Source organism: Procambarus clarkii, chromosome 48, assembly GCF_040958095.1.
Source record: "Procambarus clarkii isolate CNS0578487 chromosome 48, FALCON_Pclarkii_2.0, whole genome shotgun sequence".
Classification (NCBI taxonomy): domain Eukaryota; kingdom Metazoa; phylum Arthropoda; class Malacostraca; order Decapoda; family Cambaridae; genus Procambarus; species Procambarus clarkii.
In genome coordinates, this window is record NC_091197.1 from 24,361,165 (window position 1) to 24,384,398 (window position 23,234).

General features: G+C 44.7%; 1 protein-coding gene across 7 annotated transcripts in view; it reads left to right on the forward strand.

Moving 5' to 3' along the window:
- Positions 1 to 23,234, forward strand: part of LOC123764814 (oxidative stress responsive kinase frayed) — a 257,836-nt gene that overhangs the window by 224,925 nt on the left and 9,677 nt on the right. For all 7 annotated transcript variants that reach the window (XM_069302652.1, XM_069302650.1, XM_069302651.1 and 4 more), the window contains one exon: positions 21,714 to 21,900. In XM_069302652.1, the coding sequence (XP_069158753.1) occupies positions 21,714 to 21,900 (187 nt within the window). The remainder of the gene's footprint in view (positions 1 to 21,713; positions 21,901 to 23,234) is intronic.

The following is a 23,234-nucleotide window of genomic DNA, read 5'->3' on the forward strand; positions in this document are numbered from 1 at the left end:
TGGTTTTTTGAAAAACAGCGCCATCTGTAGGACGTAAGAGCAAGACATGCTGTAATCTTTGAAAGTTCTTCACGATTGCTTTGAAATTTTGACACAACGTTCCATTCGAATACGTGCATGTTTTTATATACCTGCTATTTAGATGCCACACCTGAGACAAGTAAAAACATGCGTTTTTCTGGGGGGAGCCCCGTCGGCTCCCTGGAGCTATCCAGGCTGAATGGATATGTATAACTTTCTGGCATCAGTCAAAGTACTAGGAGTTCTTGTCTACCGGGGACCACGAGCCAGAACCTGGCCCCCTCAGAGAGGCACGAGGAGCAATGGCCTATAGAAACCCCTTTGTGATTGGAAGCATTCTATGTCTGCCATCGACCGGGGCAGGCACCCAGAAAGGTAGGCCCCAAAACAAACCCCTATTCTGGTGAAATTATTGCTACCGAAAGGCGAACGAGTGGACAAAATTCTCCAAACAAAATTATCAAACTAGCATGACGTCATCATGTCGCCGCACCACCGTCTGCGCAACCCCCCCCCTCCCCGAGAGGGGGAAGGGAGAGCCCCAGACCCTCCACGCCGGCGATCCAACTGGCAGTTCTTGGCTGATAGAATTACTGGCTGGTCGAGTGCCTCTGGCTCCGGTTTTTGTTTCAGTTTTGTGTCTTTTGGTGTGGACTGTCTTTACCGGTGGGGTGTGAGCCAGGAGTAAGATTCCACGGTACTCGGGCTGCATGTGCCTAGGGCTCTCTTCCCTGGGTGCCCTGTAAGTACTGCCCTTGGGGCTTGGGGCCACCTTCCACAAGTCACCTTGGGTTCTGCCTCCGCTGTGTCCTTTACTGCTCGGTACTGGGCCGCCCTTGGAGTCGGCTGGGGTTTTGTTGCCCTGGTTTGTCTCTGGGTAGGTGGTAGTTTTCGTCACTGGCAGGGGCGCGGGGTACTGCACAGCTAGTTTTCACCATTAACAGCGGCCGGCTCTGTTCCGCCTGGGTACGTTGTCCTCTTGCAGGGTTTTTCTTTTGTTTTTGTTTTTGCCTGGTGGGGGGGGGGGTCTGCCTTTACTATGGTCCCCCTTTCCTGTTCTAGGTGAATTTCTTTCGAATTCTTCTGTTGGTGGTACTTCCCGCTTGGCCCCCATGAGTGGACACATCCCGGGGGTTCAGCTTTAGCAGTTTGTTGGTAGATTTGGGCACCAGTTCGCGGTACCCTGCCTGGGCTTCCCTTAGCGTGTACTAAAGGCTAAGGGCCCTGGGAAACCCCACGGGGGCTCCGTGGTCCTCTAGGTGTGTCCCCGGAGTCCCCCTCGCGTCCTGCGAGTTTGACGGTTGCTCTGTCCCCTTGTCTCAGGGTGACACTCACCGGTTGTGCCTCCGCCATGCTGCCTGTTGGGTCCTTGTTCTTGTGACCCATTGTTGTCAGTACGCGCTCCTTCACCCAGGCCACTGGTCTTGATAATCAGGTGCAGGCGGCTGCGGCGTTGCTTGCTGGGTGTGTTTCTGCAACGCTCTTGGTTTGCGGCCCCGGATGCCCCGAGGCTGCCCCATTTTGGTGGTTGGGGTCTGGACTTGGGGGTGGGGGTCGCTTCGGCTCTGGCTCCTTCCGTTTCTTGTTCCTCCCCTTCTGTTCTACTCACTTCCTCCCTTGCTTCCTGCTCCGAACCATAGGCGGGTTTCGGGGTTGGGATAGGGTCTGGTTGGGTTGAGACTCGGGCGGTCTCGGGGGTTTTCCTCTTCCGGGGTGGCGGCGGAGGCATTCGAGTCAGTTCCTCCAGCCGTGCTGTATGGGTCTGACCAGTGGGCTCCCTTCACTAGTTTTTGCACGGCTGCCCCGGCTTTTCCTTGTTAAGCTGGGACTTTGGGGGTGCGGCTCGGCCCTGGGTCATGCCGTAGAGGTTCCCGGGGTTAGGGAGGGGTTGCCTGGGGGGCCTCGGCCCCGTTTGCCCCTCTTGGGTCCTTGTACCTTTGGTGTGGGGCTGGCAGTTCCTCAGTGGGGTTGTTCCTTCCCTCTGTGTTCCTGTTGTTTTTGGGTATACCCCTCCCTGGGTTTGGTTCCGTGTTCCTTCGGGTTCGTCGGTTCCGTCGTTCCTGGGGGTGTGTTTCACCCCCTTTTCCTTTCCCTTTTCGCTCTTACGTCGCGATGCTGTTCCCAAAAAGAAAAAAAAAAGTGTTCAGGTAAGGTACATCCATACAAGGTGTGAAGCAAACATTGATGGATTTCTATATTGACCTAGTACATAGTGCCTAAACCGCTGCATATCGTTGTCCCTGCATGTTCCTTGGTCAGGGGTTCTTGTCTTGGTTCTCGTTGGTTCGCGAGTCTCTTCGTACCTTCCAATATTATTGGAACGTCTGTTGATTTTCGATGTGGTTTCCATCGGGTCTTTTGTCGGCCTTTTTGGTTCCCTTCCATCATCTGTTTTCTTTCGCTTCTTTTTGCCTTGTTTTGTTTTTGCGTCGTCTCTACTTCCAGTTTCGGCGTTCTTTGTCTTCGTTCCGCACCCCTTCCTGGTGTTTGTATGATGTCTGTACGTTGTGTGAACGATTTGTGTGTCCGCCTGGTGTACGAGCCACGCCTCCCAGTGGACGGGTGGTTCGTTTCGTACCTCGTGTGCTGGGGCCACGGTGAGCGTTTTATTTATGGGCGGTATGCTCGTGTGTTCGTGCCGTTTCTCGTGGTTTTCTACGGCTTCTTGCTCGTTTCTCCCTCCAGTCGTGCCCCTCTGGATGCTGAGGGTGTTTTGGATTGATATCTGGGGGTGTCGCTTTGTTCTCCCTCTGTACTGCTTCGTCTTCTGCAGGGCGCGCACCTCTAGCCGTATTTCTCCGTCCTCGCATTTTCTTCAGGTAAGGGTACATACTATGCCTACTGCCTCGAGTATGCATGGCTTTCGGGCACGCCTTTAGCGTTGCTCCTGGTATGTTACTTGGCTCGCCTGTGTTGTTGCTCAGTCGTTTGTCTGCTCTGCAGGTGAGGTCTTGTCTGGAGCTTCTGTCGGCCTAGTGCTGGTTCTCACTTTTGGTGGGGTGCTTGCCTAGTTGTGCTTGCGGGGGTTGACTCTGGCTCTTGGGCCCTGCTTCTCCTGTCAGTTGACGTTTGTGCAGTTTCCTGAGCCTTCTGGGCTCTGTCTTCACGTTTGCTCCTGTGGGTGGCGTCTGTCTCCTCCACATGGCTTTTTGGTGCTTTTCGCTTCCTTTCCCTCTGACATAGAAGAAGCTAAAGTAGTAGATAAAATTGTTGGCCTCGTGGAAGGTCTTACAAACAGAGAGAATGTGTGCGACTACAGGAGAATAGGCAGGTACGTAAAAGGGAAAGATCGACCTTTGAGGATCACCCTAAACGGTGCCAAACAGATGGAAGAAGTACTAAGGAATGCTAGAAAATTGCAAAGGGATGAGGATGGGAAAGGGTGGTCATTAAGACGAGATCTTTCAAAAGAAGATAGAGAGAAGCTGAAACTGAACCTCGCCGAGGCAAAACATTTAAATGAGAGCAGGAATGAAGAAGAAATAAATTCTTTTTTCTACAAAGTGATAGGGGTAGGCAAACCAGTAAAGTGGTACATAAAGGCAAACCAACAAAATCAATAGAGAGAGGGGGAGTGAAGAATAAGGAGAGGGGGAACAAGTTCCTGAAGATTGCATACACCAACATAGATGGAGTGAGATCGAAGATACTGGAGTTAAGTGATGTAATACAGCTGCAGACACCAGACATTGTTGCACTCACGGAGACAAAACTTGAAGATGTAATTTTAAATGAGGCCATATTCCCAAGGGGCTACTCAATTTGGAGACGGGACAGAAAAATTAGGAAAGGCGGTGGCGTTGCTGTGCTGGTAAAAGAACACCTAAAGGTGAAGGAAATAATGACTGCCAATCCACAAGAAGTTGACATAATAGCACTAGAGATCTGCTATGAGGATGATAAACTAATGATGATAAATGCATATAGTCCACCGCCAAGCAGCACATGGTCAAAGGAGGAGCTAGATAGTAAACGTGAAGGTCTTATAACAATAATGAGAGAGATTATAGCGAGAGCGGATAACGATAGATCACGACTGTTGATAGTCGGTGACTTCAACTTGAAATCCATAGACTGGGAAGCATATGAAGCTAAAACAGAAGATTTTTGGACCTGTAAATTTGTAGACCTCATCCTGGAAACATTCTTGTATCAACATGTTAAACAAGCTACGAGGATGAGGGAAGGGGACGTTCCCTCCATGCTAGATTTGATATTTACCAGGAAGGAGGAAGAGATATTTGACATTCAGTACCTTCCTCCCTTGGGTAAAAGTGACCATGTCTTTTTGGGAATAAAGTATGCAATGCGTTATAAGCTGGAAGAAAATAAGGAGGTTGAAGCAGTTGAAAAACCAGACTTCAGGAGAGGACATTATGGTGACCTTAGAAATTTTTTTAGTGAGTATAATTGGACAGACTTGATGCTAGGCAAGGAAGTGAATGAGATGTATGGCAAGTTTTGTGAAATATATGATAAAGGCACAAAAAAATTTATACCAAAACAGAGATGCAGAACTAGGAAACAGGATTGGTTCAATAGAAATTGCGAGAGGGCTAGAGACCGAAAGACACAAAAATGGAATCAATACAGGAAGAGGCCGAACCCCCAAACATACCAGCGATACAAAGATGCGAGAAACAACTACACGGCAGTGAGGAGAGAGGCAGAAAGAAATTTTGAAAAAGGGATTGCGGACAAATGTAAAACAGAACCAGGTCTATTCTATAAATTCATAAACAACAAATTGCAGGTAAAGGATAATATTCAGAGGTTGAAAATGGGAAATAGATTCACGGAAGATGAAAAGGAAATGTGTGAAACACTAAACGAAAAGTTCCAAAGTGTGTTTGTACAAAATGAAATCTTTAGGGAACCAGATACAATAAGAATTCCAGAGAACAACATAGAACACATAGAGGTGTCTAGAGACGAAGTGGAAAAAATGCTCAAGGAGCTCGGTAAGAACAAAGCAGCTGGCCCAGATGGCGTTTCACCATGGGTTCTGAGAGAATGTGCATCTGAGCTCAGCATTCCACTTCACCTGATCTTTCAGGCATCCCTGTGTACAGGAATCATAGCAGACGGGTGGAAACAGGCTAACATAGTTCCAATCTACAAAAGTGGCAGCAGGGAAGACCCCCTCAATTATAGACCTGTATCATTGACAAGTGTAATAGTGAAAGTATTGGAAAAACTAATCAAAACTAAATGGGTAGAACACCTAGAGAGAAATTATATAATATCAGACAGACAGTATGGTTTTCGATCTGGAAGATCCTGTGTATCGAATTTACTCAGTTTCTATGATCGAGCCACAGAGATATTACAGGAAAGAGATGGTTGGGTTGACTGCATCTATCTGGACCTAAAAAAGGCTTTCGACAGAGTTCCACATAAGAGGTTGTTCTGGAAACTGGAAAATTTTGGAGGGGTGACAGGTAAGCTTCTATCATGGATGAAAAATTTTCTGACTGATAGAAAAATGAGGGCAGTAATCAGAGGCAATGTATCAGAATGGAGAAATGTCACAAGTGGAGTACCACAGGGTTCAGTTCTTGCACCAGTGATGTTTATTGTGTACATAAATGATCTACCAGTTGGTATACAGAATTATATGAACATGTTTGCTGATGATGCTAAGATAATAGGAAGGATAAGAAATTTAGATGACTGTCATGCCCTTCAAAAAGACCTGGACAAAATAAGTATATGGAGCACCACTTGGCAAATGGAATTTAATGTTAATAAATGTCATGTTATGGAATGTGGAATAGGAGAACATAGACCCCACACAACCTATATATTATGTGAGAAATCTTTAAAGAATTCTGATAAAGAAAGAGATCTAGGAGTGGTTCTAGATAGAAAACTATCACCTGAGGACCACATAAAGAATATTGTGCAAGGAGCCTATGCTATGCTTTCTAACTTCAGAATTGCATTTAAATACATGGATGGCGATATACTAAAGAAATTGTTCATGACTTTTGTTAGGCCAAAGCTAGAATATGCAGCTGTTGTGTGGTGCCCATATCTTAAGAAGCACATCAACAAACTGGAAAAGGTGCAAAGACATGCTACTAAGTGGCTCCCAGAACTGAAGGGCAAGAGCTACGAGGAGAGGTTAGAAGCATTAAATATGCCAAAACTAGAAGACAGAAGAAAAAGAGGTGATATGATCACTACATACAAAATAGTAACAGGAATTGACAAAATCGACAGGGAAGACTTCCTGAGACCTGGAACTTCAAGAACAAGAGGTCATAGATTTAAACTAGCTAAACACAGATGCCGAAGAAATATAAGAAAATTCACCTTCGCAAATAGAGTGGTAGACGGTTGGAACAAGTTAAGTGAGAAGGTGGTGGAGGCCAAGACCGTCAGTAGTTTCAAAGCGTTATATGACAAAGAGTGCTGGGAAGACGGGACACCACGAGCGTAGCTCTCATCCTGTAACTACACTTAGGTAATTACATTAATCGGGTTCTTTTAGTGTCTGTGGCTCCTTTGGGTGTTTTCTACATCCTGTGTCCCCTTGTGCGTACAAACATACGGACACAAGTACAGTAGACCTGCGGAGGGCCTCTTGGCCCGTGCGAGGTAGCTTCTGTTTCATCCTTTCCCACTCATGTACATGTCCAACCTGCCCTTGCACCAATCGTGGGGCCCCACCACTACATTACGTGGTAATTGGTTCCGCGAGTCACCGGGCCTATTACAGTGCAGGTCATTCCTCCAGTCTTTCCCGATTCTGCGCTTATCCCTTTTATGGCCGTTGTTTCGTGCCCACAATGTGCCGCAAGGGTGGCTTGTGCCACTATCCCAGTTTTCTATTGTTTCGTGGGGATTGGTCAATACACACAAACACTAAGGAACTATTTATCTTTTGTTGCGTATTCAGTAGTTGCGGGTGATATTGTGGCGGGTAATGGTGCGGGTTGGGCACACTGAGTGTTGGTTCGGTGTCTCGCATGTCTGTTCTAGACCACACTTGCAGGTAGTCTAGTTATTCTTCGCTACTCTGCTGGTTATCTGCTTGGGCGCCGCCTCAGTTCTCCACAGGTTGGCAGGATTTTTCCTTGGACGTATGGAACGGTTTGTGTTCCATCGTTGGTACTTTGGAGAGCTTTGCTTCTCTGGTTAGGCTCATGCGTTTGGAGAGAGTATCTTCTTGGGATACTCTACTCACTCCGCCACCCTTGTTCACTGTTCCATCCTTGTTTACTCTTCCCCGCTTGGCGGGATTGCATTGATGGCTCCTGACTGGGATGTTTGGTCACCTTGCATGTGTCTTTCATGCCTTTTTTGTCCATCTTTTGTTCTTTGTTGTCCTGTGGGGCTCTGCCCCGCATTTTGGTGCTTTTGTTTTCGTTGTCGACCCCTGGGTTTTTTTCCCTGTCTGGACACTTTCCTTGCCTATCTTCGGTGCCTGACTGCACCCTGGTGTCCGTAAGGTCCCTCAGGTATGTACGCGCTCCTCTACACATTTTGTGGTTGGTCGTGTACGTTACTTCCCGGCCGCTCCTTGGGCCGTATTCGTGGTTTCCTTACTTATTTCTGTTTTTCCTCCCCATGCTTTTGGTACCGAGTTCCTGCAATTTCTGTAATTACCTAATTGTAGTTACAGGATGAGAGCTAGGCTCGTGGTGTCCCGTTTTCCCAGCACCCTTTGTCATGTAACGCTTTGAAACTACTGACGGTCTTGGCCTCCACCACCTTCTCCCCTAACTTGTTCCAACCGTCTACCACTCTGTTTGTGAAAGTGAATTTTCTTATATTTCTTCGGCATCTGTGTTTAGCTAGTTTATATCTATGACCTCTTGTTCTTAAAGTTCCAGGTCTCAGGAAATCTACCCTATCGATTTTATCAATTCCTGTTACTATTTTGTATGTAGTGATCATATCACCTCTTTTTCTTCTGTCTTCTAGTTTTGGCATATTTAATGCCTCTAACCTCTCCTCGTAGCTCTTGCCCTTCAGTTCTGGGAGCCACTTAGTAGCATGTCTTTGCACCTTTTTCAATTTGTTGATGTGCTTCTTAAGATATGGGCACCACACAACTGTTGCATATTCTAGCTTTGGCCTAACAAAAGTCGTGAACAATTTCTTTAGTATATCGCCATCCATGTATTTAAAAGCAATTCTGAAGTTAGAAAGCGTGGCATAGGCTCCTCGCACAATATTCTTTATGTGGTCCTCAGGTAATAGTTATCTATCTAGAACCACCCCTAGATCTCTTTCTTTATCAGAATTCTTTAAAGATTTCTCACATAATATATAGGTTGTGTGGGGTCTATGTTCTCCTATTCCACATTCCATAACATGACATTTATTAACATTAAATTCCATTTGCCAAGTGGCGCTCCATGTACTTATTTTGTCCAGGTCATCTTGAAGGGCATGACAATCATTTAAGTTTCTTATCCTTCCTATTATCTTAGCATCATCAGCAAACATGTTCATATAATTCTGTATACCAACTGGTAGATCATTTATGTAGACAATAAACATCACTGGTGCAAGAACTGAACCCTGTGGTACTCCACTTGTGACATTTCTCCAGTCCAATACATTGCCTCTGATCACAGCCCTCATTTTTCTATCAGAAAATTTTTCATCTATGTTAGAAGCTTACCTGTCACTCCTCCAATATTTTCCAGTTTCCAGAACAACCTCTTATGTGGAACTCAGTCGAAAGCCTTTTTTAGGTCCAGATAGATGCAGTCAACCCAACCATCTCTTTCCTGTAATATCTCTGTTGCTCGATCATAGAAACTGAGTAAATTCGATACACAGGATCTTCCAGATCGAAATCCATACTGTCTGTCTGATATTATATCATTTCTCTCCAGGTGTTCTACCCATTTAGATTTAATTATTTTTTCCAATATTTTGACTATTACACTTGTCAATGATACCGGTCTATAATTAAGGGGGTCTTCCCTGCTTCCACTTTTGTAGATTGGAACTATGTTAGCCTTTTTCCACACATCAGCTACAACTCCTGTAAACAGGGATGCTTGAAAAATCAGTTGAAGAGGAATGCTGAGCTCAGGTGCACATTCTCTCAGAACCCATGGTGAAACTCCATCTGGACCAACTGCTTTGTTCTTATTTAGCTCCTTGAGCATTTTTTCCACTTCGTCTCTAGACACCTCTATGTGCTCTATGTTGTTCTCTGGAATTCTTATTGTATCTGGTTCCCTGAAGATTTCATTTTGTACAAACACTTTGGAACTTTTCGTTTAATGTTTCACACATTTCCTTTTCATTTTCCGTGAATCTATTTCCCATTTTCAACCTCTGAATATTATCCTTTACCTGCAATTTGTTGTTTATGAATTTATAGAATAGACCTGGTTCTGTTTTACATTTGTCTGCAATCCCTTTTTCAAAATTTCTTTCTGCCTCTCTCCTCACTGCAGTTTAGTTGTTTCTCGCATCTTTGTATCGCTGGTATGTTTAGGGGTTCGGCCTCTTCCTGTATTGATTCCATTTTTGTGTCTTTTGGACTCTGGCCCTCTCGTACTTTCTGTTGAACCAATCTTGTTTCCTAGTTCTGCTTCTCTGTTTTGGTATAATTTTTGTTGTGCCTTTATCAAATATTTCACAAAACCTGACATACATCTCATTCACTTCCTTGCCTAGCCACAAGTCTGTCCAATTATACTCACTAAAAAATTTTCTAAGGTTGCCATAATGTCCTCTCCTAAAGTCAGGTTTGTCATTTGCATCGACTGTCATATTTTCTTCCAGATTATAACGCATTGCATACTTTATTCCCAAAAAGACATGGTCACTTTTACCCAAGGGAGGAAGGTACTGAATGTCAAATATTTCTTCCTCCTTCCTGGTAAATATCAAATCTAGCATAGAGGGAACGTCCCCTTCCCTCATCCTTGTAGCTTGTTTAACATGTTGATGCAAGAATGTTTCCAGGATGAGGTCTACAAATTTACAGGTCCAGAAATCTTCTGTTTTAGCTTCACATGCTTCCCAGTCTATGGATTTCAAGTTGAAGTCGCCGACTGTCAACAGTCGTGAACTATCGTTATCCGCTCTCGCTATGATCTCTCTCATTATTGTTATAAGACCTTCTCGTTTACTAACTAGCTCCTCCTTTGACCATGTGCTGCTTAGCGGTGGACTATATGCATTTATGATCTTTAGTTTATCATCCTCATGGCAGATCTCTAGTGCTATTATGTCAACTTCTTGTGGATTGGCAGTCACTATTTCGTTCACCTTTAGGTGTTCTTTCACCAGCATAGCAACGCCACCGCCTTTCCTGATTTTTCTGTCCCGTCTCCAAATTGAGTAGCCCCTTGGGAATATGACCTCATTTAAAATAGCATCTTCAAGTTTTGTCTCCGTGAGTGCAACAATGTCTGGTGTCTGCAGCTGTATTATATCACTTAACTCCAGTATCTTTGATCTTACTCCATCTATGTTAGTGTATGCAATCTTGAGGAACTTGTTCCCCCTCTTCTTATTTTTCACTCCCCCTTTCTCTAATGATTTTGTTGGTTTGCCTTTACTGGTCTGCCTACCCCTATCACTTTGTAGAAAAAAGAATTGATTTCTTCTTCATTCCTGCTCTAATTTAAACGTTTTGCCTCAGCGAGGTTCAGTTTCAGCTTCTCTCTATCTTCTTTTGAAAGATCTCGCCTTAACGACCACACTTTCCCATCCTCATCACTTTGTAATTTTCTAGCATTCCTTAGTACTTCTTCCATCTCTTTGGCACCATTTAGGGTGATCCTCAAAGGTCGATCTTTCCCTTTTACATATCTGCCTATTCTCCTGTAGTCGCACACATTCTCTATGGTTGTAAGACCTTCTACGAGGCCAACAATTTTATCTACTACTTTTGCTTCTTCCACAGCTCTTTCTGACCTGTGTGGTTTTCTGCAGGCTTCGGGTTGCGCTGTCTGTGGGGGGGGGGGGGGGCTTTTTCGGTCTGCCGCTCCTGCTTTCCTGGTTCCTTTTCTTGGAACCGGGTTTGCTGGGTTCTGGTCCTGGTTTTGGTTTTTCTTTGTTCCTTTTCCGGACCGGGTGTTTTTGCTTTTCTGCGGTTCTCGTCCTCGGTAGTTATCCTTTTGGATGCCTCGGGGATGCGTGTCTCATTCTTCCCTGCTGGGGCTGGTTATGTTGCTCCTTTGGGTTGCGGGGTTGCTGTTTTTGGCTTCACGTTTTGCGAATCTGAACACAGGTCCCAGGTTATTGGTCTCCCACCTGCGTGTTTTGTCTCGGGGGCAGTGTGTGGTTTTCCTATCATTGCGAAGGGTCCTTCGGTCTTTGATAGGGTTGGCTTGTCTTCCCTTCGGGGTTGTTCTGGGACCGTTGTCTGGGATTGTCCTGTCACCTCATGTTGGGTGGTGCTGGCAGAGCCGTGCCTGCTTGCGTTCAGTGTTGCGGTTCCTTCTGCTCCATTCCACTTGCTGTCCTGGGCGTTGTTCCCCTCTGACCTGCTCTTGAGTTTGGGGCCGTCCTGGTCGTTGGCCTGGGTGGTCTTCTTCTTCTCGTTTTGGTCTTTATTTTGTCTCTGGTTTTGGTTTTTCTGTTAGGACGTGTGGTATCTGCCTCCCGGTTCCCTGTTTTACTTATCTTTGGGGAGGTAGCTCTGGGGAGCCGACGGGGTTCCCCCAGAAAACCAGCGTTGAATGTAATGAAACGCCATTTTCTGGGTATAAATACAAGGTATTTATAAATAAATATATAATATATAAATATATATATAACGTATATATAAATAACTGGGTATAAATAAATACAAAAATACAAGTCACAGCTTCGTATCATCCTTTGCAGATGACACAAAAATCAGTTTGAAAATTACCTCGGCTGAAGACATTGAAAAACTTCAAGATGATATTAATAAAGTTTTCGACTGGGCATCAGAAAATAACATGATGTTTAACAGTGATAAATTCCAGGTACTCAGGTACGGTAAAAATGAGGACCTTAAACATAATACAGAGTACAAAACACAATCAAATGTACCCATAGTAGGAAAACAGCATGTAAAGGATTTGGGAATAATAATGTCTGATGACCTAACATTTAAGGAGCATAACCAAGCAAATATTGCGACAGCCAGAAAAATGATAGGATGGATTACGAGAACTTTCAAATCCAGGGATCCCATCACAATGGTTGTACTCTTCAAGTCACTTGTGTTGTCCCGTCTTGAGTACTGCTCAGTACTCACTTCCCCCTTCAGAGCAGGAGAGATTGCTGAAATAGAGGGAATACAGAGAACATATACGGCACGCATAGACGCAATAAAGCACCTAAATTATTGGGATCGTCTCAAAGCCCTCCAAATGTACTCACTAGAAAGAAGACGAGAGAGATATCAAATAATATAGACCTGGAAGATACTTGGGGGCCAAGTACCAAATCTACACAGTAAAATAACAACGTACTGGAGTGAACGATATGGAAGAAAATGCAGAATAGAACCAGTGAAGAGCAGAGGTGCCATAGGCACAATCAGAGAACACTGTATAAACATCAGAGGTCCGCGGTTGTTCAACGTCCTCCCAGCAAGCATAAGAAATATTGCCGGAACAACCGTGGACATCTTCAAGAGGAAACTAGATTTATTCCTCCAAGGAGTGCCGGACCAACCGGGCTGTGGTGGGTATGTGGGCCTGCGGGCCGCTCCAAGCAACAGCCTGGTGGACCAAACTCTCACAAGTCAAGCCTGGCCTCGGGCCGGGCTTGGGGAGAAGAAGAACTCCCAGAACCCCATCAACCAGGTATCAACCAGGGTGAGTCCCGGAGGCTCCCCAGCATCCCGCCCTTCCTCCGGTCGGCGGCGTTTTTTGCGTATTTGACATCCAGCCTAAGAAATGCCAGTTGGATCGCCAGCGTGGAGGGTCTGGGGCTCCCCCTTTCCCCTCTCGGGGAGGGGGGGGGTTGCGCAGGCGGCGACGTGATGACATCATGCTAGTTTGATAAATTTGTTTGGGGAGTTTTGTCCACTCGTTCCCCTTTCGGTAGCAATAATTTCACCAGAATAGGGGTTTGTTTTGGGGCGCCTACCTTTCTGGGTGCCTGTCCTGGTCGATGGCAGACATAGAATGCTTCCAATCACAAAGGGGTTTCTATAGGCTATTGCTCCTCGTGCCTCTCTGAGGGGGCCAGGTTCTTTCTCGTGGTCCCCGGTAGTCAAGAACTCCTAGCACTTTGACTGATGCCAGAAAGTTATACATATCCATTCAGCCTGGATAGCTCCGGAACGCCTCCGGGACTACCGAGAAAATGGCGTTTCATTACATTCAACGCTGTTTTTTTTAAAAACAGCGCCATCTGTTTCACGTAAGAGCAACACACACAATTCAAAATATGTTACGATTCCCTTTCAATGTTTCCAATTGCGTTGATAAGTTGAATTTTCATAAATTTTGATTCATTTTCATTTTGATTTAATTATTTTGTGTGATGTTGCATTGGAATTGAGCTGTGTTTTTTACCATACCGTTCATTTTGTGGTGTAGCTTACTTGTTTCTTTTTTTATTGTTTTTCATTTTGTTTTGTTTTTAACTGTTCTTCTTATTTTTCATTGCAAATCGTGGTGAAATTGAGCTGAGTTGATTGATCTGCGTTTGAATTGAAATATTTGGTTAGTATTTCTTGTTTTTGTTTGAAAACAAGAAAATGAACAACATGTTTATTTCACAGCTGCAAATGTATAAGAAACAGCTATGAATCCACCGGCTACAACATTAATTGCTTTCTTCACGTTATGTCAAAATGACGCGTTTGCGAAAACACTGCTGTATTCAGAAGTGCCTACGTATTACACATGGAATGCCAGTAGAAAATCCTTTGATGCAAACGAGGAGACCGAGTCGACGGACAGCCTGGCATATTCAAATAAACTACGATAGGCAGATTGTACACTGTGCATCCCAATCAAGATGAATGCTTCTTTCGTCGCATGCTGTTGGTAAATGTGCCTGGTCCAACGTCTTTCCTGCCACTGAGATTTGTCAACGCCGTAACACATGCCACTTTCCGTAGTGCATGTCAAGTTCAGAATTTATTGGAGAACGACCGACACTGTGATGTATGCATTAATGACGCGTCTAACACGTCACATCTAAATCAAATTTCTGCATTGTTTGCAATCATATTGACCGCATGTTCTCCTTCATCTCCAACAGAGTTACGGGAGATATATAAATCGCACATGGCTGAAGATATTATCTGTCGAATACAAAGGAAAATTCAATTATGAACATGGATTTCACAGCAGAACTCTACAACGGAGCGTTGATAATGATTGAAGATTTGTGCTTAGAAGTCGTGAAAAAAGTTCTAAATCAATTGGAAATGCCATCACCTAATCGATCTGCTGCTGCTTCGTTCGATGTAGAATTGCGTCGTGAACAAAATTACAACATGACTGATCTGTTGTCGTACGTGCAATCAAATATTCCTAAGCTAACGCTTGAGCGAAAAGGCATTTACAATCAAATAATTCAAACTGTCAATAACGTGTTTGGAGAAATCTTTTTAGATGCGCCAAGAGGAACTGTAAATCCTTCCTAATTAGATTGATTCTGGCAGCATTTCGATCCCAAAATGGCATAACCTTATCTCTTACATCGTCTAGAATAGCTGTGACATTGTTACCAGGTTGAAGAACTGCTACTTCGGCTTTGAAATTGCCATTGAACATGCAATTCATTGAAACTTCCACGTGCAACATTTCCAAAGCATCCGGCATGGGAAAAGTATTGCAGAAATGTAAACTTATCGTTTGGGATGAATGCATAATGGCCCACAAAAAATCGCTCGAGGCTCTTGATCGATCATTGCAAGATTTGCGTGGAAACATCAGATCATTTGAGAACGCATTAATATTGCTTGCAGGAGATTTCCAGGCAAACATTTCCTGTAATTCCTCTATACAAGTCCGTCGACACTGTTGAGAAAGCAGATGAAGCGGTTAGTTATCCAACAGAATTTTTTAATTCACTCAATCTGCCAGGGATACCATCACACATACAGCAATTGAAAATCTGCGTGCCAATAATCATGCTGCGAAATATCAATGAGCTAAAGCTTTGGAACGCCATGCACCTTGCAGTAAAAAAATTAATCAGCAACGTCGTAGAAGCAACAATCTTGAAAGGACCTTTCAAAGGTGAAGATGTCCGCATTCCTCGCATTCCTATGATTCCAACAGATATGCCATTTCAATTTAAGATATTGTAATTTCCAATTCGATTGGCGTTTGCAATCACCATCAACAAAGCTCAGGGCCAATCTTTAGAATTGTGCAGTTTATATCTTGAAATGGAATGCTTCTCATAGAGACAATTATATGTTGCGTGTTCTAGAGTTGGCAAACCAGAAAATGTCTATATCTCCACGGACAATGGAACAACAAAACATATTGTATACCCACAAGCATTGTGAAATTAAGCATATTTGAAATGTGCGCTTTCTCTTTTCTTTCTTTTCCATTTAACCAGACTGAGTCACAGCAACGTGTGGCGGGTACAGCTAGTATGTATATGTATGTATGTGACGTGGGGTTGGGGGGGCAGCTTGCTCTATCGGCTCTCGCTTGGTCGCACAGTTTGTGGGCGTTTTTGGTTGTCTTCCGGCCTCTGGTGGCGTCAGGCGGCTTCTTCTCCTCTGGGGAGCAGGGGGGTGGGGGGGGGGGGAGTGGCAGAGTGGGCTTCTTCCCCTGCATTTCATCCTGTCATTTTGGTGTGGGTGCGTTTGGACATTGTCAATCCGCCCCATCCTTCCGGGGGTCCCGCCTGTTCTAATGCAGACATAGGAATTTGCGAATTTGCGGTTCTTCTGGACTTGTTCAGTCTGCCCCCTAGATTCTTTGTACTCTTCGGAAGACTGTTGTCTCCGGTCCAGCTTTTGTTGGGGTCGGGTGCCTGGATGGTGTCCTTGGACCTCTGGGTCACTTCTTGGCATGTTCCTCTCCAGGGCTCTGGGACTGGCACAGTTGGTGGTGGTGGGGCTTCAGGCTTGCCACTTTCGTTGCCTTCCCCAGTTTGTAATTGGTACTTAGTGTATTTACGCATCTTTACTGGATCTTGGTGACTTGACTGCATCTGCTCAGGATTCGGTTTCTGGCCTACCTCGACGACTGGCTGGTGTGGTTCCCAGTCGGTCTGCTTGTCGGATCTTGGTGATTTGTCTGCATCTGCTCGGGATTCGATTTCTGGCCTACCTCGACGACTGGCTGGTGTGGGCTCCCAGTCGGTCTGCTTGTCTGCTCGCCATGTGGGAAAAACCTGCCAGGATTGATATGAGAGGAGAACTACCAGGGACTTGTACTGAACTAAATTAAAACACTTTAAAGGGACCGCGTCGTACATACACGGCGGGTTTGCTTATGCGGGTTCTGCCCGCGTTGTAAATAGCAGTGCGATGTAAAAAAGCAACATAAAATCCAATTCTTATTCGATCGACTTGGGGTTAGTACGAAAATGTTTGCCATTAAATTTCCGTTTTCTCTAAAAGGCACATGGCCTATTTGAGAAAACGGCATTGTATTGTAACTTAGTGGAGAGACTATTGAGTTGGTGACACAACGAGGGTAATCGCCCACTTCACACACTCTTGTGTGGGCTGCGATCATGATTCTACATTTATATGCATATGTCTGTGTAGAGAATTTTATTGCGAGTTCAATGATATAAAATTTAACGCTGTAGGACTAATGTGGAGCTGACAACAAACAAAAGAGTATGAACATTTTGTTGCTGTTTGGGCGTACGGCGAGTGATCTACGTTTTTATTTATTTCGTGGGGGAATAGCTAATGCTTTGGTTACATTTTATACATATGATCTTGTAGAGAATTTTATTGCAAACACAGTGATACCAAAATGAAATACGTAGCTCGAGAATTTGTGTCAGGAGAGTGAAAAGATTACACACTGTTTGGTGTTTACGCTCAAGAGCCCAAAACGCCGCGCGCACAATGCGCAGTGTTTTTTTCACGGGGACCGCGCGCATTAAAGTGTTAAAAATTACTGTCTGCAATTTAATTCAACTAAAGTCTCTAGCTAGGGTTGTAAATCCTAGCTCCTCTTTTCCTAATGATAGATTGTGGGCTATAACGGGCAGGTGGGGTGAATTAGTTGATAGGTTGATTGAAGATCCACAGTCCACCTGCCGACAGTTATCTCATATCAGCTTGTATTTTATACAAGGATAAGATTTAATAAATTCAGTTCTATGAAGACTGGTTTTATTTAAATCAGAGATTTAAACATGTACATAGTCTAGCCTAGCACCATAACTATCAACAGCCAATATATTCTAATACTATAAACAACAATTTAAATTGTAGAAGTATGATAAATGACTTTAAATGTAGTTTAAGTACCATTAACCAAGTACTAGAAATAATATTCAATTAAATGAACTTATATGATAACTAAGCAAACAATTGTTAAGTTAATTTATATATTCAAGTATATATGCAGATATATTTAATTTATGTGATGAGATTCAGTCAGCCTGATTGATTCTTTTCCCACACAATGGACACTCATGAGGTTTTATTTACCGTGACTGAATCTTTTACCACACAAGGGACACTCATGAGGTTTTGTGCTTAGAGAAGATTCAACTGCTGCACTACAATATTAATAAACTTACTGAAATATGAGACGTTGCCTTACTTTATAACCGACAGACAGACTTATTAGATATTAAAGTTATACAAGCATACAATTGACCAATTAATATACTAAATAACATCAATATACTTCTCTGACTGCCGGGGTGCCTGTCTGACAGTGTGCCAGACTAGATAACTCTCTTGTTGCGAGTTTAGGCACGATATTTTATATCACAGCTTTGCTGTATGTAAATCTAGTAGCGTAGCTACGTGATTGTCCTTAATTGCAGTTGCAGAAAGATGAGGATGGAGGTGGAGACAGTGTCACTGTGTGCTCCACTATACACTCTTATTTGATATAAATGTTCTAGGCATTTTCCTTGTAGATATTGTCCAGATAATCCCCCAGTTCTAGAGAGTAATCACTGGTGATAATGATAATTCGATAAGGCTTTCCTGAGCTAAGTAATGTTTGCTAAGGTACCGTCACTTGTTCACTGTTTTGTCAACAAACGCGTTCTCGCCGGGGGCGTCCCAGTCGGTCGTCTTGTTCCCGAGATGCCCCTCCCTCTTCCTTGAGAGGGGTAGCTTCCAATGAATATTGATTGATTATTTTTACTGTCTAGACATATGATTGAGATAAGATGTGATTATAATATAATTAGATATAGGATTTAAAGATTATAAGTAGTACTTGATAGTACTACCAATTCTTATTAAGGATTCGATTTATAATCCCTACCGGATATCGAATCATGTTCCAAAAGTTTTTCAATTAAGAATCCTTCTAGAAGCTTCTGGATCCTTGAGAGATCCTGCACAAAGTCACGTAGGCACTTATAGGGCCCTATGGTGTACGTGATTCTAGTGGCATTGTCATCTAGGATCAAGATGTATAATGAATCTATAGTGATTCTGCTATGGTTCTGATATGATTTTGATATGATTTAGATATGATATAGAAATAATACATTTCTTAGATAATAATATAGATATGGTGGGTAAAATTTCCCACACGCCAGGGGGTGTGGTTCTTTCCAGATTGCCGGGTTCGGATTCCTGGAGATCTGGAGACCACTCCATCTGGTTCCGTCCCGGGTTCGGACCTGGCTAGGTCTTGTTTAGGACTCTCGGACCACTTCTGTGTCTTTCCCTCAAGAAACGTTGCTGTGGCTATGGTCCCGCCTTTGGCTGTTTATGAGGGGGGTCCCGGGTCACTTGGCGGTTGTTCGAGTGGTTGTGCGGGAGTCTGAACTTCGCCGTGCTGGTCTGCCCGTCGGGTCGGGTTTGGCTTCGGCATCTGTTCGGTTCCTTCGGGGACTCCCCTTCCGCCTCTTTCGCAATCGTTGGGTTCGTCCTCCGGGGATCTTGTGTTGGTACTGTTTCACTGGCTTTGGGGTTTTCGGGGTTTCGTGCCTTGACGCCTCCCAGAGACTTCTCTCGATGTGTTCACAGACGGGTCAGCTCTCAGCTGGGGCTTTGTGGCCAGTGCTCACCAGGCCGTCCAGGGATGGTGGGGTCTGTCCATCTGTCGGGCTCACAGCATAGTTTGGGAGTTCGTGGCTGTCTGGTTCGTGCTTCGGAGGGTTCAGGTCACTCGGGGCTCGCCCATCCAGCTCCATTCAAACTGTTTTTTGGTGGTTCATTGCTGGAACCACGGGGATTCTCTTAGGTCCTTGCAGATGGCCTGTCTCAGTTCATTCCTCTGTTCACGGTTTGGCCGGTCGTCATCAACTCATTTCGTTGGCTCTGCCGAACGTACAGACTCCTTGAAATGGACATCTTCGCCTCAGTGTGATCTCGGCGTCTCCCATTCTATGTGGCGCCCTTACCCGCCTGCGAGGCGTTCACAGTGGATGCCTTCGGCAGGACTGGTCGAGGTGGAGTTACCTGTTCCTCTTCTCCCGGTCCAGCTGTTGCTTTGGATTCTGGCTCGTTTGGAGTCTTTCCCAAAGAGAGTAGTCCTTGTGGTCTCTTGGTGGCCAGCCCAGCTTTGTTTTCAGATGCTGTTTGATAGGTGTCCGAAGCCGGGGCGTTTCCCGCGGCTCTGCCTCTTTCGGCAGGTTGGACCGGTCCTGTACGTACCGGTTCAGTCTTCTCCTCAGCTCTTCGCATCTGCTCTGCTAACGTGGGTGTATCACCATCTCTATGGTAATCAGGTGGCTTAGTTGATGGTGTCCCACCTGTGAGCTTCGTCTCGGCGAAAGTATGACTTTCCTGGCATTTCTATTCGGCATTTCCTTGCTCTTCGTTGGTTGTCTTCTCTTGCACATTGGGTTATCTTGTCCTTTCTTGGGTTTTTCAGGACTTAATTAATTGATGCTTCCTACTGTCTCCTCGTTTTGTGCGGCGCTGGCGTAGTCGCTCCGGCTTGCGTTCGGGTTGGACGTCAAATCCACCCTGTTCCGTACGTTTCTCGTGTTGTGTTTCACATCTGGCCTGCTCATGCGCCGCCTGAGCCGTCCTGGTCCTTGATCAGGGTGCCCTTTTATCCTTCCTCTCCTCAGTTTGTGGTAGCTCCTTCGGTTCAAGATTGTTTCTCAAAGGCCATACTTTGTTGGCAGTGGCCTCTGTGGATCGGGTCGGGGAGCTTCCGGCTCTCCTCCGGCGCAGAGGTTTCTGATCTTTTGGTATTGGTGGTAGGTTTGTACTCTTGCAGCCCTGCCCCGCTTTGTGTTTAGAGACCCAGATTTGGGTGTTGGTCACCTCGACCTTGGTTCCATTTACACCTCTTCTTCCTTTCCCAGTGGTCCGGTTTTGCCCTTCTCCTCTCCTCCCAGCTCTGAAGTGTCTGTGGACTTCAGATTCAAGGCATGATTTAGCGCAGTTGAAGCCAAACATTCAGCTAAAGCTGATCTTCCCGTTCAGGTTGAATCTAGCACCCCACACTTTTACAAGCTTGACTCGAGTTGTGGTGGCCCCATCTTAATTTGTTAGGTGTTCAGTTGTTGGCATACCTCGACGACTGGCTGGTGTGGGCACCTAGATAGTCCGCTTGTCTGCCAGCCATGGATCTGGTTCTTTCTCAGCTCGCTGAGTTCGGGTTCCTGGTGAACTGGCAGAAGTCCCAGTTGGTTCTGTCCCATGTTCAGACCTGGTTGAGTCTCACTTGGGGTTCTTGGTAATTTTCCCTCCCTCCTTCAGCCTTGCACTGGCTGCAGGCCTGCCATCTGTTGGTGATGAGGGGGAGACCTATGACTCGGTGGTTATTCGATTAGCTGTGCTGGAGTGTGAACTTTGCCCTTCTGGTTTATTTGTTGGGCAGGGTTTGGTTTTGGAGGCTGTTCGTTCCTTTGGGGCAACCCTTTTATTGCTTGTGATTGCTGGGTACAGTTTCTGGGAGCCCTGCGCTGGCTACAACATAGTCAGCTTCCTCTTCGGATTTTCAGGGTTCGGTTCTCTGGTGTTTTCCTCTGCCCTCTCTTGACGTTTTCACAGATGCTTCAGCGAGCAGTTGGGGCTTTGTGACCAGCGCTTACCAGTCTGGCCAGGGTCGTTGACACCGCTGCCCTTCGTCGGGTGCACAATATGTACTCTGCAGGAATTTGCGGTGGTGTTACAGGTGCTGGGGAGAGTTTAGATTCCTCCAGGCTCTGTGATTTGGCTCCATTTGGACTGTTACCCAGTGATTTATTGTTTCGGCGGGGGTTTCTTCAGTTTGTGGTACTTTGGGGATGGTCGCTTCAGGTATCTCATCTGACGAGTTCACGGGGTGTGTAGCTTCGTGCCGTTCACATCCAGGAAGTGTCCGAGGGGTAAGGTCAGAAGCGTACAGAGAAAGCCAGATCGCTAGTGTTAAAACACCTGGGGTTACTTATTGATTAAATCACATGTTTTCTGTTCTGAATATATTAAAAAATTTAAAATGCTGACCAATGTGATATGTTTTAATTTAAATTGTAAAAGAATGTTTAATGCAGCTGTGAGTGATCATTAGTCTTGTAATAGAGTGCTACTCAGTTTAAATAATATGCTGTAATACGTTGTTAGTTTTTAATATAATTTAATGTTAAGTTGTAATACATTTTTGTAAACTGTGTAGACTAAATGTTTGCCCTCATTTCTTATCTTTCAGGAACGAAAAAAGAGAACTTAATGATATTCGTTTTGAATTCAGCGTTGGACGAGACACATCCGAGGGTGTGGCTTCGGAATTAGTAGCTGCTGGTTTAGTTGATGGTAGAGATTTAATTGTTATTGCTACCAATTTAGACAAGATTACACAACATCCTGAGATGGGACAGAACCTCACATTTAGATTGGTAAGTTTGTCTTAAGCCAGATGATGTACAGTAAATAGTCCAGAATACACACAACTATTTTATGGACTTTGGTCAAACTATTAGCCAAACGAAGCTGTTAATGCAAGTAATATAGTTGCAATGTTGTGGTCTTCTCAGGGCAGGTCAACATTTTATAGTGGGGCTCTTTTACACATCCCTGCTAGGTCATATGGTGCAAGGTAAACACTGAAGAATTCTAAATCCAGCTTGAAATGAACTTTAAGGAACACTTGTACTCAAAATCTTTCAAATTGGTGTGCAGCAGCTGATTTCCAAGGAAAAACTCCTGTTCACAAGTTGATCCACCTGGCTGTTGTTTTCCAGCTGCTACCAAATGTAAGGTCGTGACCTACTTGTCATTGGAATACCAGGACTTTACCCATTGCATATTTTGCCAAGAAGATTCTCTCTAAAACATTGGGAATGTCTGGACTAAAGAGATCAACAGCATGTCTTGCTAAAAAAAGGAGCTTTCCACATGAAGTACACTCAAAACTTCATTTCTGGGGGGAGTCCCTACGGCTCCCCGGAGCTATCCATGGCTGATATGGATACCCTAACTATTTTGCATCAGTCGATGTGGGTGGAGTTCTAGGCCTACCGGGGACCACGAGCCAGAACCTGGCCCCCTCAGAGAGGCACGGGGAGCAATGGCCCATAGAAATGCACATGTGATTTGGAGCATTCTATCTTCTATATAAGATATAGAATGCTTCCTATAAGATATAGGAAGATCCACCTTCATGAATCTTCCATGAAGGTGGAAGATCCAGACAATTTCTTTATGCGGGATATTCAAACCCCTGTAAATATAACTGATATAAACACGAGCGCACTAAATTTTGAAAAAGAAATTGAAAACATGCCCATGCACTCGGCCCCAGGTCCAGACTCATGGAATTCAATATTTATAAAGAAATGCAAAGTGCCGGTAGCACAGGCACTCAGTATAGTGTGGAGGAAGAGCTTGGACACGGGGGAGATACCAGATGCACTTAAAGTAGCAGATATAGCCCCTCTACACAAGGGAGGGAGCAAAGCATTGGCAAAAAATTATAGACCAGTTGCACTAACATCGCACATCATAAAGGTATTTGAGAGAGTGATTAGGAGTCAGGTCACCAATTTCATGGAGACCAATGACCTTCACAACCCAGGCCAACATGGATTTCGAGCGGGAAGATCATGCCTCTCACAGCTACTTGAGCACTACGACAAAGTCACTGAGGCATTAGAAGAAAAACAGAATGCTGAGGTGATATACACGGACTTCGCAAAGGCTTTCGATAAATGTGACCATGGTGTGATAGCAC